The following is a 19844-nucleotide window of genomic DNA, read 5'->3' on the forward strand; positions in this document are numbered from 1 at the left end:
GGGACACAGTTTTTCCATCTGGTTGGAATGGGAACTTGTTTCCATGCTCTTGCACCCCCGTTACCATGATTGTTCACATCGAAAGAGCTACAAGTAGAACCTCTGAGCTGTCCTGATGCAGTTCTTAAGGATGTTTTTCTTAACATCCAACAGGGGAAATGGTTTTAGGAAAGAACCTGCACGAGGAGGGGAAAATGTCCAAGTAGTTGTTATATGAGACCAGTTTCTTTTCTCTCTGTGTTTTGGCCTAAACTAAATTCACTCTGTCCTGTTAGGTTTGTCATAAGTTTCAAGAAACTTAATTATTACGGAAATAGCATATTACTTTTAAAAAATGACATACAACATTTTAAGTCATTTTTAAAGGTTAAAGCTGCACTTGGTACACATGTGCTTCTATTTTTGTGTTTCCCTGCATCATAAGTCCTTGTTTCTGTGAGTATCTTTCTTAACAAGCTGTAACCGTCTGATGGGTAGGGTCTGTGTCATGTTTGTCTTTTCCATCCCAGTGCCTAGCAGTGATAGATAGTAGGTGTCTATTAAATGTTTTCTGGATAAATTAACAAAGGTTGAGGTTATGAGTGATGGAGGGAAACAGTTTGAAAGGAGGCAGCATAACAGAGTAAAGAATGCAGGTTTGGGAGCCAAACAGCTGGACTTGCATCGTAGTTTTGCCACTTTTCAACTGAGGCTCAGTTTCTTTATCTGTAAAATGAAGATAAATATTAATTCTGATCTCATGGGGTTGTTGTGGAACTTAACTGTGCCAAAGCATAGTCTTGGCAAAATATGTTGGCACATAGATGCTTAATAAATGCTATCCATTATCAAGAGTAATGCACAAATGCTATCCATTAGTAAGAGTAAAGCACACTGTTTCTCAAGCAGCTTCATTCCGTGACAAGAGGTAATTAATTTTTACATTTTCCCTTTTGTTAGAATGGAGAAACACCCTTCTTCCCAGCTGTTGCAGGAGGTCATGAAGAATGCAGCGAAGTGCTGGTGGCAGCAGGAAGTGCTATCAACATTCCAAATAAAGTATGTGTTCCACTCACGCAGTGGGAGGGGCACTCAGGATGCTCTTTGGGTAATCGGGTCCTGTGTTGGTCCACTCACTGGGCTTCTGTAGAGTTAATATTTATAATTGGTTTTGTTTGGGGTAAACATTATTGATTTAGCTCTGATATCCCCTAGTTAATGTCTCCTCAAAAGCAATGCCATTCTCCCTAGTTATTTTTTAAATTTTTCATTTAAAAAAAAATTTTAGAGAGAGGAAGGGAAGGAGGGAGAAGGAAAGGGAGGAGAGAGAGAGAGAGAGAGAGAGAGAGAGAGAGAGAGAGAGAAACATCAATGTAAGAGAGAAACATTGATTGGTTGTTTCCCTTATGTGCCCTGACTGGGGGTTGAACCTGCCACCTTTTTGGTGTATGGGACGACATTCCAACCAACTGAGCCACACTGGCCAGGGCTCTCCCTATTTATTTGGGGAAGGAATAATTGAAAATGGGGCAAAAGGAGCAGATAGTTGTTACTTCTCAAATACAGAGACACTCTTATTTTTCTTTATTTTCACCCTACCGACTAGTGCTTGCCTGGTTTTTGTCAACCCATAGTAGGGGTTGACAAAAAAATTTTGTTTTAATTGTGTGCAAGCCCAGGGGTCAGTCTGGAGCCTGGAGAAGGCAGGAAGGTGCCTTCCTGTGAATACAAAACACTATGGTGCTAAGAGCCTTTGATGTCGATCTTCATTTTTTAGCTGAGGAAACTGGAATTTAGAAAAGCTAAGGAAGTCATGCAGGATCACATGACTAGCTAATGGCAGTACAAAGGGGACAGCTCACGTGCCTGAGCTCCTGACCACTGCTGTGGCCTTGTCTGTCGATGGTTTTACTTTCCTTTTCTATTTAAATTATAATGAAAATAACAAAAACTTTTGAACAGTACCAAAAGGTATATGATAAAAAATGTCTTATTCCACCTCAACTTTGAAATCTCATCTCCTCAGAATTAACATTATTAATAGTTTATTTAATCTTACATGGAAAATGTGACTAAACACACGCACATATCCACACCGACACCACATTAATGGTAGCCATATATACTGCTCTGCACCCTGTTTTTGTTTAAATTGCCATAGATCTTGGAGATCTCTCCATATCTACACAACGTATAAACAATTCCTCTTCAGAAATGTTAGAGAATAAAGTCCCAAACTGGTACTACTTTATACCCTTTTATTCTGCTGGCAGGCGTATACATTTATTTGACCCTCTTGAAAAGCAATTGGTCACTTTTCTTCCACCCAAGTTTCAGGAATTATTTATTGTTAAAACACCTGAGGATGTTTTTCATTGATTCTAGTGAGAGACGAAGGGAGAGGGAGAGAGAGAAACATAGATGTGAGTGAGAAACATTGATTGGTTGCCTCATGCACACACCTTAATCAGGGATTGGACCTGCAACCTGGGTATGTACCCTGACGGAATCAAACCTGAGACACTTTGGTGCACGGGACGACACTCCAACCACTGAGCAACACCAGCCAGGGCAGAGACATTATTTTACGGGGATGATCTAAAAGGGGAAAATAAGCCTCATGCATTAAAATAGATGGCTTTGTAATGTCTTTTGCAAGCTCACTTCTCCCCGCCTAAAGCTGCAGGCCCCACGTTGTCCACATTCTTATGTCCTTGGCCTCATCTAGGCGGTCTGAAAATTGTCCTGAGTCCATTTTTCAGCTTTTATGTTATCTTGACTTTTCCCTCTGAGCTTATTAACGTACTTCCTGGATCTACAGTCTCAGCCCCCACTGGCGTTCCATACTTGCCTCTGCTCAGTCTAGTGAGGACCGCAGGGAAGCAGGCAGTGGATGCAAGAAGCCAGCAGCATGGACGCACATTACCCAGGGGACACGCTGGACTCATTTTGCTTTCACATCTGTAGGTGATTACTGTGTACGCTCTTGGAAGTCCTTCCCCCGCTGACATTGATTAGTCTTGGTCTCCAGGAGATTGCTTTTGTGTCCCCACTCCCAACCAATGGGGGTGGTGGTGGTAAAGGGTTGAGTCATTGCTGAGGAGGTAATTGAAGTAGATTATGGATTTAGCTGATGGTCGACTGCCTCCATTAGTGCTGGATGGAGAGGCTGCCCAGAGTTTGGGCAATAGGCTCTCTTCAGGGCCGTACTCACTGCCTGGGTCCAGTACAGACTTCTGTAGACCCTAAGAACTCATATTTCTGGGGGTCCTCTCCTCACATCTTATTAAACAGATTTAAATTGCCCCACATTTCACATCAAATATATATGTATTTTTTTGCTGAAACTTATTTTTAAAGGCTCTTTTATTTGCGCTTTCATAATTATTTGTATATGGTAAACTCCCCTAATTTATGATTGATTTCTTAAGACCTCTGTTCATACTTGGGAATTTCAGGAAGGTGAAAAAATGTAACCTACAAATTGCTTACAAATGTAATGAATATTTTATGAATATTTCATTTAACAATCAATGAAGTATGAATATGTCACTTAAATATTTATTTACTTCAATTTCGTGGTTTTCTTTTGGTATCTTGGAACTTTTTTTTTTTTTTTAAAGATTTCAGATATTTCTTTGGCTCTGAAAGATCTGGAGGCCTATGCACTGTGCCTGTGGCACCTCACGGGTACAATGCCGCAGACGCCCACAGCTCTTCCTCTATAGCAGTGGTCGGCAAACTCATTAGTCAACAGAGCCAAATATCAACAGTATAATGATTGAAATTTCTTTTGAGAGCCAAATTTTTTAAACTTAAACTATATAGGTAGGTACATTGTTATTAACTTAATTAGGGTACTCCTAAGGCTTAGGAAGAGCCACACTCATGGGGCCAAAGAGCCGCATGTGGCTTGAGAGCCACAGTTTGCCGACCACTGCTTATCTATTGCATCATAACAAACCAGCCCAAAGTGCAGTGGCTTAAAACAGTGCATTATTGTCTTTTGTGGCTCTGAGGGTTGACCGGGCCGAGCTGGGAGATGCTTACTCTAGGTCAGTGATGGCAAACCTTTTGAGCTCATCGTGTCAGCATTTTGAAAAACCCTAACTTAACTCTGGTGCCGTGTCACATATAGAGATTTTTTGATATTTGCAACCATAGTAAAACAAAGAGTTATATTTTTGATATTTATTTTATATATTTAAATGCCATTTAACCAAGAAAAATCAACCAAAAAAATGAGTTCACGTGTCACCTCTGACACGCGTGTCAGAGGTTCGCCATCACCGCTCTAGGTCTATTATGTGGTGGCAGTGAGATGTCAGTCAGGCCTTCAGTCATGTGAAGGCTTAACTGAGGTGGGTGTCCACAGAGGCTCACTCGCATGCCTGGCAGAGGACCAGCATGTGGTGTCTCCATATGCCTTGGTCTTCTCATGGCATGGCAACTGGCTTCCATGAGGTAGGAAGCAGAAGCTGCCAGGCCAGGTAGGGGCCGCACCTGGCACTGGCATGCTGTCACTTCTGCCATATTCTATTAGTCAAAGCAGTTACAGGGTCTACCCAGATTCAAGGGGGCGAAGAAATAAACTCCGCTGCTTGATGGGGGAGTGGCAGGGTCACGCTGCAGAAGAGCATGTGGGAGAGGAGATATTTGTGCAACCATTTTAGGAAAACATACTCTCCTATAGCATCCTGGGCCCCAAAACTGTGTAGCAACCCTACAATGAATTAAACAATAGCTATGTGTTGGCCTTGTATTATTGCAAGGCACCTGCTAGGCCTTGTGGAAGATGGCAGGATAGTCAAGAGTAGGCCCTGACCTAAAGCAGTTTGACATCTAGTGTGGGCACTGGGTGAAGACATTTGAGCACAGGGAGCTGTAAGAGGCAGCTGCTGACAGTGGAGGGGAGGAAGTGCTAAAGGGGTTGAGAAAAAGGGCCATGAGGAATGCTGCAGCATTCCCTCAGTATCGGTCATGCTAAGCTTTGGCAAAGGGGAGAGCTGCTAGCAAATAGGCAAAGAGGCAGGGGAGTGCTGAGGCGTTTCTTGGGTCCAATACCGTGTCAGCTATTTTGGCTCAAGGGGGCGGGGTGGGGTTGCAGGGTGTGTAGAGAGAAGACTTGGCTCTAGTCTACTTTGTGCTTCCTGGAGAAGGGGAACAGAGATTTAACCCATATTTGCCTGAGGCATGTATTCCTCTAACTCTTTACTGGAAAACATGTAGAAGCAACACAGAACCTCCCCAAATTATTGAAAACACATTGGATTTTCTTTATTAAATAGTCATACCACTTCATTGAATTAATTGACTGCCATGTGACGAATGCCAGAAAGCATGCTGGATTCCAATGGGAAGCCCTCCGTGCGCTTTCCACCTGTTTCTTGCAGCTCAATACCAGTGCTTTGCATATAGCAACCCAGAATGGCCACGCAGCCCTTGTCAGCTTCTTCTCAGGGAGAACGCTGATCTGCACCAGAATGTGGCGGTGAGTCTATTCCAGTTACTCGGGCTCTGATGGTGGCGCTGGGAGGCTGGCCTGTGGGAGATGCTCCTCGCAGATACGCGGTCGGGTGCTCACAAAGAAGGGATTCTTTCTGGGAAGGCCGACTGACCTCTTTTGGAGACTGAGTCTTAATCTTGAGAAATAAAATCCGAGGAATGAAATTTAGAAAGTCATTGAAGTTCCTGGAGAAAATGAAACCTGTGTGGTTTAAACATTTATATTTGCTATGTGTCTAGAGATGCCATTCTTCTTGTATTAAATTCATCAGTCCGGGCAAATGATGAAGCTGCTGTCAATAGGAAGGAGAAAGATCATTTTCCCTCCTTCAGGAACAGTCTTGTTTTTCTTTTGAAAGTCAATCCTTTATGCTGATTTCGGTTTTCTGAAGTTTGAATTGGCTTTGGTAAAACTTACAAAGGTTCTCTGTGCTGGAATTAGATGGGAAACATTCCTCTATTTCTCACCCTGTTTTTCTTTCCTCCTGTGAGAATATTATTTCCTCGGATCTTGCTTAACCATTACTATTTATTGTATTAACTCCAGAGAAGCGATGTGCTTTCAACCATGGCTGGTCGTTTTTGGAGAAGGGCGTTGAGGAATTGGCTCTGAACTTGCCTGGCCCATCCAGAGATGCTTCCTTTTCCTCAGGAGGGGCTGGGCCCCTGCAAGGCCGGTGGTCCAGCAGGAAGGACACTGCCCACTCCCTGGGAGGAGGGAGACTTGTTCCTACTCTCTTTTTTTTCGTGCTCAGTGTGTCAAGAGGGAAGGTTCCTCCTGAGCAGATGGGGCCAGTGCAGAAAGCCTTCCCTGCACATTGCCCCCTCCGGCCCCATCTGTCTCCCATTTCCCTTGCTCACCCTCTGCCCACTCCCACATATGCTCTCCTGCTACTCTCTACTTTTCCTCCAAAGCCCTTATCATAACATGTAATTGTATATTTATTTTATGACTAAAAAACAAACAAACAAACACCCGTTAATATTTGCTTCCCCCACTAGATTGCAAGATTCCTGAGAATGGGCCATGCTCACCACTCAGTCCCTTGTGTCCTGAAAAGAGCCTGGCTTCAGGGTATAGTTCTAGAACGAATGAAGGGGGAAGCTGGTCGCTGGTGAGCAGGTTTGCTGCCCAGCCTTGGGATGGAGATGACTGCTGAGCACGGACTAGGGGTCATCGCTGTGCTGGGCAAGTCGGTACTCAGAGTATTAGGACGTGTCTGCTGAAACGAGTCACTTTTTTATATGAAAGAGGAAGCCAGGATGTTTGTATTTGAAATTTTTGTTTCTTTCTGTAGCCTAAGGCGTCCGCCCTTCATTTAGCTGTTATCAACAACCACATCGCCTGGTCAACAGCTTATTAAGTGCACAGCATGACATTGACCTCTGAAATCAGGTAAGTCAGGCAAGTCAGAACCTGGAATGTCTCATATGTTTCAGCACAGTGTGTGTTTAGGGGTAGTTTTGATCAAGTTCAAGGCGCTCTAAAATATCCTGAGAGGAATGTGCACATTCTTTTTATCCTTGTTTTCTCTGTAACCTGCACACAAATACTTCGTCTTTTTCAAACACACAAACAGGGCTCTGCTAGTACGTTTATTTAATGGGCCTGGTGTTTCTGATAGATGATCAGTAGCTCAGAGGTAAGACCCAGAGGCTCTTTAAATAAAAAGCTCCGCCCCCAGTTGAGATGTTGTAATTGGGGGCAGGGGTGGGGGGGCTTTGCCTCAAGAAGGAAGCTTTATTTCTATATTATAGACAGTATTTTAGCCCAGAGGCAAAATCTTGGAATAAAAATCGCCATGATTTTAATCCACGGGAGCAGCATCGAATAGCCCATAAAAGGAATCCATCTCTGGCTGGAAGTGGACAGGTGGGGGTGGGAGAGTGTAGAGGGTGGGGATGGGCCTGCCCTCAGGCTGCTGCCCTCTCCCAGGAGCTGCTGGGAAGGAATGGGAAGGGAAGCTCTCTGGAGAGGAGCCCTCCCAGAACCCTGAGGACAGAGACCTTTGGGCTCCCCCTGCCTTTCTGGCTGCCTCTTCCCAGAGAAGCCTGGGCTGTGCCCTGGGGTGGAGCCGGCCAGGTGGGCGGGCGTGCTGGCTAACCTGCTGCACATCTGTCCACCCGGGGCACCCACTCCGATCTGTGTCATCTTCTCCTTGGAGCTCACCTGTGCCCTGAGCTGATGGAGACCATTGCCTTTCTGTGCCTCCTTCCCCAGGGACCTTCCTCCTCCCCCATCTTCTATCCCAAAGTTTGGGGGAAGGAAAGCTCCTCTTGTTCTTAAATATACTTATGTGCTCAGCTATGTTAATGCCCTCGGCCTTTCCTACTAGATCCACTCCAGAGGAGGGTATGCTAGCTACCATCCAGTTATAAAACCAGACTTGATTGTTTTAATTTGTTGTTAGACCAGGAATGCATTGAGTATATGAAAATAAGAAAACATAAATAAGCTAAAAACTTATAATTTATTTGTAATCTCCCCAAAGAAGGAGAACTCTTTTTTTTTTTTTAAATATATTTTATTGATTTTTTACAGAGAGGAAGGGAGAGAGATAGAGAGTTAGAAACATCGATGAGGGAGAAACATCGATCAGCTGCCTCCTGCACATCTCCTACTGGGGATGTGACCGCAACCCAGGTACATGCCCTTGACCGGAATCGAACCTGGGACCCTTCAGTCCGCAGGCCGAAGCTCTATCCACTGAGCCAAACCGGTTTCGGCAAGAAGGAGAACTCTTGTTAGCATTTTGGCGCATCTCCTGCCTCCTAGACTTACAGCAGTACTGTCACATGAGATTTTACAAGGATTTGACATTTTACATGTGTGTCTCCCTTCCACGTTGGATAGGCCTGCGGTAGGTTTGTCAGTGTAAGTGCAATGTCTGGGGTGATGATCCCCCTGAGGGGCACGCAGCCATCCAAGAGTCTTTAATAAGTGCACGTTGATATTAATTATGGGAATGCCCTACGCACGTTGGCCTGTGTGCTGGTAGGAAGAGTACTGGGCTCGGTTATTGCCCAGCTGTGTAACCTGGGGAAGTTGCTTCCTTTCTCTGGTTTAGGGGCAGGGCTACATCACAACCAACATTCTGTCCCAATATTTTAGAAATGTTTCACATCAGCAGTACTTTGGGTGGTAGATTAAGGTGGGTGGCTTCTTATGATTTCAGATATTCTTTGAGACACTCTTATCCTCTTAATAGGAAAATGATCGTTCCAGAAAGAAATGAGAAGTCCTATAGTCTCTTATATGTTACAATGCAGGAAATTTACAAAATAGAAGAGGATGGAGAATAAAAGTAACTTTGGATCCCACTATCTAGATATTATCACTCTTGAGATCATGGATGTATTTTCTTATATAAATTTTTAAATATATATTTTTAAATTTTTAAATATATATTTGAGCTCAGCTAAATATAATGTTGTTTCCTTGTTTTCTAAGGCTTTTAACGTTAAGTAAGTATTTTTTCCATTTTAAAAAATAATATTTGAAACTATTTTTTATTGTGGCAAAATATGCATCACATAACATTTACCTTTTTAACCATTTGTAAATGTACAGCTCAGGGGCATTAAGTATATTCACATTGTCGCGCAACTATCACAACCATTCATCTTTCCCAAACTGAAACGCTATTTCCATTAAATAGTAACTCCCCAGACTCCTCCCCTCAGCCCCTGGCAACCACCATTCTACTTCCTGTCCCTATGAACCTGACTGTTCTAGGCACCTCATATTGGAATCACTTTTTAAAAACTATCTTTAATAGTTGCCTACTATTCCAATATATGGGCATTCCATAGTTCATCTAATGCAGTGGTTCCCAATGTGGGGCACATGCCCCACAGGGAGGCAATTTGATTTTGAAGGGGGGCAATTGGAGAATGAGTTATTAACAGTGAATTTCTGGCATTTCTTATGGTTCTAGGGGCCTCATATACAGTGTGTAAAAATATATTGTGACATATTTATGCATTTCAGTTCTCTATTATATGTTCTGAAACTTTATTTGCTATTTTTTCATATCACTTCATATTATTATTTTTTTTTAACAGTTTCTTAGTGATTTCTTCCTCAGTACTTCAACTGTCCTTTCATTCTTTTATTTTTTTCTTTCATGGATGCCATGTTCTTTGGAAGCTTGTTTAGACCAAGTTAATGGCCTTTTAGGCTTCCTCCATGTGAGTAGGAGTTCACTTTTTGAATAATAAGAATTATATGTCACGGGCGGGGGTGGGAGGATCTGGATTTTAGAGATTCTTAGGTGGGGCATGGCCAGAAAAAGGTTGGGAACCACTGATCCAATGAGTCTCCTTGTTAAACATGCAACTTCCTATCGTTTTTTACTGTCATAAACAGTACTGCCATGAATGTCCCCTGCGTGTACTTAAAAATATGTGATCTGCCCTAACCGGTTTGGCTCAGTGGATAGAGCGTCGGCCTGTGGACTGAAGGGTCCCAGGTTCGATTCCGGTCAAGGGCATGTACCTTGGTTGTGGGCACATCCTCAGTGGGGGGCATGCAGGAGGCAGCTGATCGATGTTTCTCTCTCATCAATGTTTCTAACTCTATCCCTCTCCCTTTCTCTCTGTAAAAAATCAATAAAATATATTTAAAAAAAAATATGTGATCTTATCTGTTTTTCCTGATGTTGATATAGAACACTATTTTCCCTTTGTCTTGTCACTATGCAAGTGTTTCCCCTTCTTAACAAGCTTGGATCACAGTTTTGAAATTTCTCATGGCAGAGGCAGCAGACTGTTTTGCACGTAGCTGCTGACCTTGGAAACGTGGACGTGGTGGAAACCCTGCTGAAGGCAGGCTGTGATCTGAAGGCTGTGGATAAGGTAACTTCATGGACTTCACTCTGTGCAGCTGCGATGGTTGCTGAGAACGCCCTGTTGGCTGGAAGCCTTGAGCCACAGCATAGCCTTTGTGAAATGGACACAAACTAGAGAAACCTTTGTCTTGATAGTCAGTAAAGCATCCCAAGATAAGTCAGTAAGAATTTTTACTCTGAACAATAAAATGTGTTTTTAAAATTCAAATTACTTATTGATTTTTTGAAAAGATTACAGATTCACATGGTGCAATATATATAATTAGTAAAGGTTTGACAGTAAATATTTCCCACCCATCCCTGTCCTTGTTTGTCTGGTTCCCATACTACCCTTGACATATGTATCCATTATCATACATTTCTCTGTTCTTTCTAGAGTTTCTTTCTGCATAGGTAAGCAAACATGAATATATTTTACTCTTCTTTTATTGCTCTGTCCTTTTACACAGTGGTGATATACCTCTACATATTGTTCTGCATGTAGCGTTTTTGCTTTAACAATATAAAATGGTGATGGTCCCATATTAGTACGTGGAGAGTTCATCCTTTTTTACACAAGTGCATAATAGAGTGTGGTATGGACATATGGTAATTTAGTCCTCAGCTGATGGCCATTTAAGTTGTTCCTAAGCTTTTACTGTTATAAACAGAGCTGCAATAAACATACTCATGCATGTCTAAACTTTTTATTTTAAAAAGTTTTTAAATGGTAAAATACACAAAACATAAAATTTACCATCTTGATCATTTTTAAGTGTGCAGTTGAGTATTGTTAAGTACCTTCTCACTGTTGTGCAACCAATCTCTAGAACCTTTTCATCTTGCGAAACTGAAACTCTATGAACAACTGCCCATTTCCTCCTCCTCCCTTTCTCCCTACCCAGGCCCTGGCAACCAGCATTCTACTTTGTCTCTATGAATTTGACTGCTCTAGGCACTTCATATATGTGGAATCCTACAGTACTTGACTTTCGTAATTGGCTTATTCACTTAGCATAATGTCCCCAAGATTCATCCATGTTGTAGCATGTGTTAGAATTTCTTTTATTGTATACGAGAGGCCCAGTGTACGGATTCGTGCACGGGTGGGGTCCCTCGGCCTGGCCTGTGGGAATCGTGGACCTCCACACCGCCACAGCCCAGCCTTACCCGCTAGCTCGTTGGGCTCCAGTCTGCTGTCCACGACGATCCCACACAGCACGAAGTAGTGCACGAAGTGGCATGTGGCCAGGGAGGAGCCCAAGCCTGAGCCTGGGCTGGGTGCCAAGCCACTCCTGCTCACCCTTTCCCCGCTGCGCCTGGGTACTCAGGGGGTGTCCGTGGGAGAGGCTCGTGCCATAGCTGTGCTCGCCAGCCATCAGCCCGGGCGTCTGACGCCCATCTGTCAGCTGAGCAGAGCTCTGGCTGTGGGAGTACACTGACCTCCAGGGGTCAGCTCCTGCATTGAGCGTCTTCCCCCTGGTGGTCAGTGCGCGTCATAGCGACCCGTCAGTTCTGCTGTTCGGTTGATTTGCATTTGAGGGTTTTATTTGAACATTTGGGTGGCTTCCACCTTTTGGCTATTATGGGGACTTGTTTGATGAAGGAATGCAGGCTCAGCCTTTGGAGGGTAGCGGGATGACTGTCCATTAGGTTCCAGCTTTACTGAATGATGGAAAAGCTACAGACTGCTGGTGGCAGCCCTGTGAGTTGCTCACACACGTCATCTTCCTTCAATCCTCACATGTCTTCTGTGAAGGGGACAAAAAACCCTACTTTTTAAGACAAGATTTGAGAAATGTTAATGACAGCAGGGGCACACACATAGTAAGAGCCTGGCTTCAAAGCCACGGCTCCTGGCTGCTCGATTGTCTGGTGCTTTCCCGTCTTGTCTTCACCCAGACGGTTCACCAGCTCGGCATATCCCTAATTCCCAGTGCGATCACCCTACTCTACTTCCGAATCACACATGTTACACTTTTAGGATTGGAAGTAGTGATATGCTATTTTACTCTTCTCTGTATGTCACTTTTAAAAATTAACTCTTTTTTTCTGATAATAAAAATAATACAGTTTCTCTGTCGACAATCTGGAAAACAGAAAAGCATAAGGAAAACACAACCACCCATAATTCCATGACTTAGGTGGCACCTCACGAGTTGTAGCTTATTAGCTTCTAATAACATTTAGGATTAGTATTAACATTTAGTGTTAGTATTTTCCTATGCTTTCTTTTTGTACTTTATTCTACTTTTTCATTAATATATAACACCTCCAGGGCAGTCTTGGGGGGGTGGAGAATCTATATAGCATTGCAGGGAATTCATGTTGGGTCCCTTGGTGATAGTGGACTGGCTATTTGAGTAAACACTGTTAATACTACGACTTGACTTTGTTTTCAGAACAATAGCCCACAGTTTACTAGACCTCACAATTGATTTTTCCCAGATTTTCCTTCTCCTCCTCTCTCTTTCCTCTCAGGGCCTAGAACAGGGGTGGGCAAACTTTTTGACTCGAGGGCCACAATGAGTTCTTAAACTGGACCGGAGGGCCGGAACAAAAGCATGGATGGAGTGTTTGTGTGAACTAATATAAATTCAAAGTAAACATCATTACATAAAAGGGTACGGTCTTTTTTTTTTTTTTAGTTTTATTCATTTCAAATGGGCCGGATCCAGCCCGCGGGCCGTAGTTTGCCCACGGCTGGCCTAGAATATAGTTGGCACCAAACACATATTGAATTAATAAATAAAAGCTACCTTTTCTATCTGCTCCCACAATTTTTACCAAAGATAAGTGACTGTTTCCGACTCAATTAAGACCTGGATGGGAAAAAAGGAGCCAAGGTTTGGTATACATTTGACTTTCCCAGAAACCTGTTCTCTGGGCCTGAGATATCACAAGGCTCCCCGAGGGCCTTCCACCCTCAATGGCATAGTGTTTGGATTTCCACTCCAGCACACACTCCGGGGGAAGGGTTTCTTTTTAAAAAAATACATATTTTTAATGACTTCAGAGAGGAAGAAAGAGGGATAGAGAGATAGAAACATCGTTGATGTGAGAGAATCATTGATTGGCTGCCTCCTGCACACCCAACACTGGGGATCGAGCCCTCAACCTGGGCATATGCCCTTTCCAGGAATTCAACCGTGAACTCCTGGTTCATAGGTCAACACTCAACCTGGCCATGCTGGCCAGGCCCAGGAAAGGTTTTCTATGAGCCTGAAAACTGGCTCTCAGAATGCTGCCTTCCCCAAATAGGCTAATTACGGTGATGCAAATGGCTTTACAAGCCAGAATTTAGACAATGTATACTTAGAGGCTTGCTAAATGCCTGCAAAATGCAGTTCTTCCTAATTTCATTACTGTTTCTTTTGATTAGAAGCTGATTACTTTCAGCCCCAATTTTTAGGCTCACCTGAGTCTTAGTGCCTGCCCTAACAGCCAAATCATTTGGGTTGCTGGGAGTTGCAAGTAGTCAGATGTGAGAGAATTATTGGGATAAATTTCTGGATCCCTAAGCATAGAAACATAGGTTCCTGTGATTGGAACTTCTTCTTGGGTTATGTCTGACCATTCATTTTAATTTTTGTCAGGATTTTTGAGCAAATTTTTCATGGGTCGTTGGCAAAACAAAGGGAACTGCCCCCTTTTGCTCAGGAAAATAAAATGTCTAGATGTCTAGATTGTGTACTGCATAAAATCTAGGGGGAAACATCTAGAGTACACTGCTTGCAAAGCTGTGTGCCTGGCTTTAGAGCTATATCCATCCTGACCAAGGCATGCCTTCTGTAATTTATCTAAGGTACCATATCAGCTCCAGACCACTCCTGCCCCAAATTATGTCTAGAATAGCCCTTATTTATCAGATTATTTAATTAAGATTTCAACCCTCATCCTTGGTTAGAGGCAATATGATATAATAGAAAACAAATTCTAATTAGGAGCCCAGCAAGCTGAATTCTGTGCTATGAATTAGTCATGTTGTCATGAATGATGTTACTTTTAATAAAATCCAGCCCTTTTCTGTCTTATTACCCTTCTTTTTTTTAATTTAATTAAATCTTTATTGTTCAGATTATTACAGTTGTTCCTCTTTTTTCCCCCCATAGCTTCCCTCCACGAGGTTCCCACCCCACCCTCTACCCTTACCCTCCCACTGTCCTCATCCATAGGTGTACGATTTTTTTCCAGTCTCTTCCCCTACCCCCCACACCTCTTTCCCCTGAGAATTGTCAATCCACTCCCTTTCTATGCCCCTGATTCTATTCCATTCACCAGATTATTTATTCACTTGATTTTTAGATTCACTTGTTGATAGATATATATCTGTTGTTCATAATTTTTATCTTTACCTTTTTCTTTTTCTTCCTCTTCTTAAAGGATACCTTTCAGCATTTCATATAATACTGGTTTGGTGGTGATGAACTCCTTTAGCTTTTTCTTATCTGTGAAGCTCTTTATCTGACCTTCAATTCTAAATGATAGCTTTGCTGGATAAAGTAATCTTGGTTGTAGGTTCTTGCTATTCATCACTTTGAATATTTCTTGCCACTCCCTTCTGGCCTGCATAGTTTCTATTGAGAAATCAGCTGACAGTTGTATGGGTACTCCCTTGTAGGTAACTGACTTTTTTTCTCTTGCTGCTTTTAAGATTCTCTCTTTGTCTTTTGCTCTTGGCATTTTAATTATGATGTGTCTTGGTGTGGTCCTCTTTGGATTCCTTTTGTTTGGGGTTCTCTGCGCATCCTGGACTTGTAAGTCTATTTCTTTCACCAGGTAGGGGAAGTTTTCTGTCATTATTTCTTCAAATAGGTTTTCAATATCTTGCTCTCTCTCTTCTTCTGGCACCCCTATAATTCGGATGTTGGTGCACTTGAAGTTGTCCCAGAGGCTCCTTGCACTATCTTCATATTTTTGGATTCTTTTTTCTTTTTGCTTTTCCAGTTGGGTATTTTTTGCTTCTTCCTATTTCAAATCTTTGACTTGATTCTTGGGATCCTCTTGTCTGCTGTTGGATCTCTGTATATTATTCTTTATTTCAGTCAGTGTATGCTTAATTTCTAGTTGGTCCTTTTTCATATCCTCGAGGGTCTCACTAAATTTATCAGCGGTTTCTAGAAAATTCTTGAAAAACCTTATAACCGTGGTTTTGAACTCTATATCCTGTAGTTTGCTTTCCTTCATTTCTGTCATTTGTGACCTGTTTCTTTGTCTCCGCATTTTTTATGCTTCCCTGTGTTGATAGAGTGGCTTTGTGTGCTAGGTGTCCTATAGGGCCCAGTGGCTCAGCCTCCCCAATTACCTGGGGTGGACACTCTTGGTGCACCCCTTTGTGGGCTGTGTGCACAGTCTTGTTGTAGTTAAGCCTTGATTGTTGTTGGTATCACTGGGAGGAATTGACCTCCAGGCCAGTTGGCTGTGAGAATCAGCTGTGTCTACAGTGGGAGAACTTCTGTGCTGAAGACACCCTTATGGGGCAAGACTTGCTTCAGTGGGGCTTTGGTGCTCACTGAGTCTGCCCCTTGAGTGTGTCCCTTATGGATCTGAGGAGTTGTAATCTGGATGGTCCCAATCTGACCACTGGGTACACTGGCTCTTGTATCTCTAAGGAGGTGCCAATTTTACCTCTTCCTGAGGCTACCCAGCAGGAGCTATGGAGAGATCTGGAGATTCCTCTTCCTTGTTTGGGGTTTGGAGGTGCCCAGATGAGGCCCAGCTGTGAAGCAGTGCAAGCTGCTGTGGGGCCTTGAGCCTTCTCTTGGATGTTCTGGGTCTGTCTGACCCAGCTGCAGTTTGTTAGGCAATTTTAGATCTCAAAGGGCCAGGGCATTCATATGCAAAACCCTCTGCTCCAGCTTGGGTGGGGCGGGGTCTCAGGGAATCAACAGGGCGTAGCAAACAGCTATGGCTGATCCTCAGTCCTGCCCTAAGAGGCCCCGGGGTCTCAGTGTCCCGCGGTAATCGCTGCAAGCACCTCTGAGAGAAAGCCGCCCTCGAGTTCTGACTAATTCCAGACAGTCCAGTTTCTCCCCATATGAGTCTGGGTCCCCAGAGACTCGCCCGGAACTGGAGTTCAGAGCCATTAGGAGCTCGTGTCTCCCTCCCGATTGAAAAAGACACCTGCGTCCTCCTTTGCCAGCCCTTTCCACGCGTGCGCCTCCGTACCTCTGCACTTTACTTCCGCACCTCCTCTGAGTCTCAGTGTGCTTTTCTCTTTCCTTCTAGTTGTAGAATTTCCACTCAGCCAGCCTTCCTGTGGTTCTGGATGATGTCCGTTCTCTCCTTTAGTTGTATTTTTGAAGTGGTTGTGTGATGCAGCAATTTCCCGTGTTTACCTATGCCGCCATCTTGGTTTCTCCCTTATTACCCTTCTTAATGCACGGCTTCCGCTCCTTGGGCTAAGGTGGCTGTTTAAGCTCCTACCGCCATGCCAACATTCCACTCAGGAGGAGGAAAGGAAGGAGAGTGAAATCCCTCCTCTCTTTAAAGATACTTCCCAGAAGTTGCATGTACTGCTGGCCAGAACTCAGTACAAGGGGGACTAGGAATTGTTTGGAGTGGCCAAGTCCCCAGCTAAAACCAAGGGGTTTCTTCCTATAGAAGAAAGGAAGGAAAGGCTATGGAAGGGTGGGGGCATGGCCGCTTGCTAAAGCCTCTGCCACAGGTCGAGTCTGCCTTTGGAGGAGAAAAGGTACAATCATGTAATTTATTTGCTGAGCACATCCCAGGGCAGTGAGCCAGGGAGAACCCAGAGGGTATTGGAGAAATGTTTGGGTTCTCATTGGTAGAGCACGTGTAAAATATTACTTGTTGATTGTGAGTCCCTAGCCCAAACTCTTTCCCTTGCCCAGTTGACCCAGCACCAGACACAATCAATATCTAGCATTTCTTGGACAATTTACATGTGTAATGCATGACATATCCTAAGGGCATTACATACATTATCTTATATACCTCTCACCACGACACCATGAAGTAGTTATTGAGATGGAGAGCAGCTAAGGACTGGCCCAAGTTCACCCTGCAAGGAAGCAGTAGGGTTAGGATTTGAACCCAGGCTCCCTTGTTCTAAAACTAGAGCTCCTACCTACCCAGTGGTTCTCAACCTTCCTAATGCCGTGACCCTTTAATACAGTTCCTCATGTTGTGGTGACCCCCAACCATAAAATTATTTTCGTTGCTACTTCATAACTATAATTTTGCTACTGTTATGAATCGTAATGTAATTATATATGTGTTTTCCGATGGTCTTAGGCGACCCCTGTGAAAGGGTCGTTCGACCCCCAAAGAGGTCGCGACCCACAGGTTGAGAACCGCCTGGTAACTAGGCCATCCCACCTGACACTTTCATTTTTAACTTTCAGCAAGGGAAGACTGCCTTGGCGGTGGCCTCCCGGAGCAACCACAGCCTTGTTGTGGACATGCTCATAAAAGCAGAAAGATACTATGCCTGGAGAGAGGCAAGGAAGGACAATACATTAAAAATGCATTTTTTGTGGTGACATTTCCTTAGCCAAGGCATCACCTCTATTTTCTTGGGGGGTGGGGAAATAGCAATGGGTTGCGACAGAAGCAAGGGACACAACACTGTAACACCCCTCACATTTCCTGTGTCAGGCAGACAGTACTCACATTCTGAGAACAGCACGGTAGTGATGAATCTGACAGTCTGAAAAGAAAACCCCATGATAGACCTAGAGGGCTCTCCCCTGCAGGGAGGTGTTGCAATGTCTGATGGACCTGCTGAGAACAGCTCCCTAGTAAGGGAGTAGTTGCCATAGTGCTCTCTTGTGGACATTCTGATAACAGCACCCTATTAAGGGATTCGTTGTTTTTTTGTCTCCATCTTGAATGACAAAAATGATCCAATGATAGATAACATTGAAAAGGTAGTCCTGGTTAGCCCCTTACCAGTTATATCTGAAAATATTTACTCTGAAATAAGGCAATAAGCAGAAAATATCTAAAATCATTTGATACCATTACTTTCAATTTAGAAGCATGGTGAGAGCACCAGGGATGAACCAACCAACTTTTCTCTGACATTCAAGCAAGATCACAGCCAGGAGACCAGGCATATTGACAGTCTCCTCTGGAACCTGGCTTATCGTCAGCTGAAGGCCAACGAATGGCAGAGGCTGGCCCGAGCATGGAACTTCACAGATGACCAGATCAGAGCCATCGAGGAGCAGTGGTCAGGTGAGCACCCCCAGGTGATGTGGGCAGAGGCATTCAGTGTTGGGAACAGCAGTCCTTTCTGGTGGCAGATCTTCCAGGTAAGCACCAGGGACACAGACTCAGGGCTCTCTTAGAGGATGCCAAGACTCCAGCTGTCAGAACTAGTGAGCTCATATCAGCTGGAGTCCTTAGCTTTGCTTTTTAATGATTTGGCCCAAACCTAGGAAAGATAGAAAGCTTGTTTGGCATTAATCAACCAATTAACTTTATAAACAAAGAAGCCAACACTTTCCTTGGGAAAACTTTTTACTTATAGCAATTCCCATATGTGGGTACCATGAGATGTGAACAAGCGCCATGCTATCATTGACTTGCACCGCTGATTGCTGGGGATTGTAGACAAAGAAGCACATCCTCTGATCCCGTGCTACTTGTACCACAAGTGACGGTGCTTTTTATGGCTAATTCTAGGACACATTTTCATGTGAAAAAAAGGGAAAATATTGAATATTGGCTATAGTTTCTGAAAAGAATTCTTTGTTATTTCTCCTTTGTTGCTAATTAGACATATATGTTCTGTGAAGTCTTTAGGAAAGTTGTCTTCTAGAAAGCGCTCTTGGCCTAAAGAAATGGTTTGGAAATATAGTGTGCCCTCTGAGTACTTGCTATCAGGGTAGGGTGTGTGTGTGGGGGGGTGTTTAAAATGTTTCAGGCCAACACTGCAGAGTGCCTTCACGGGGCCTACCTCTGCCAGGTGAGGGTCCATTGGCTCAGTAAGCCATGTTTGATGCAGTTTGTACCCTCGTTGGCATGATAACAGTAACATTCACAATCCACTTATATTGTGATTCTGGTAGTGGCACCAGGGAGTTGGTGGACTTTTGAACAGAGGCATGGCATGTTAATGATGGTATTTAAGGAAAATTAGTTGGGCAAGGGCAAGATCAGAGGGTTCACCTAGGAGTATGTTCTTTATGTGCACAGTTCGCTCTCCCTGAAACGCCAGTCCCTCCAACAGTCTGTCCCATGAACTTCCTCCCCGAGCTCAGGCCCAGCTCCTGGGCACACACTCCACCGAGCCAGAAGCCTGCCCTGTGTTTGTGACTGTGACCTCCTACTGGAATGGCAGTGGCTTCTCATCTCCACATCCCAGCACGTCCCCCACACTTCTCAGGGGTTAGGTATCCAGGGAGTACTAGTATTTGCCCAGCACTCACTGGTCCAGAGAGGGGAGGGAATGCAGACTTCCACCAGAAACTGGAGTGGCAGGTTGCTACCTGCTGCTGCTCAGAGTGTGGGTAACGGGCAGCAGCAGCAGCAGCAGCAGCAGCAGCAGCAGCACCTGAGAGC

At 43.9% G+C, this 19844-nt stretch overlaps 1 protein-coding gene across 1 annotated transcript in view; it reads left to right on the forward strand.

The window, feature by feature from the left end:
• ANKDD1B (ankyrin repeat and death domain containing 1B) overlaps positions 1-19844 on the forward strand; it is a 42667-nt gene that overhangs the window by 20988 nt on the left and 1835 nt on the right. Inside the window, 8 exon segments of the mRNA XM_070411705.1 lie at positions 940-1038; positions 5373-5430; positions 5433-5470; positions 6783-6825; positions 6828-6880; positions 10243-10341; positions 17681-17776; positions 18314-18515. Coding sequence (XP_070267806.1) covers positions 940-1038; positions 5373-5430; positions 5433-5470; positions 6783-6825; positions 6828-6880; positions 10243-10341; positions 17681-17776; positions 18314-18515 — 688 coding nt within the window.

This window comes from Myotis yumanensis, unplaced genomic scaffold, assembly GCF_028538775.1.
Source record: "Myotis yumanensis isolate MYYU_CA2020_CCGP unplaced genomic scaffold, mMyoYum1.0.hap1 SCAF_4, whole genome shotgun sequence".
Lineage (NCBI taxonomy): Eukaryota > Metazoa > Chordata > Mammalia > Chiroptera > Vespertilionidae > Myotis > Myotis yumanensis.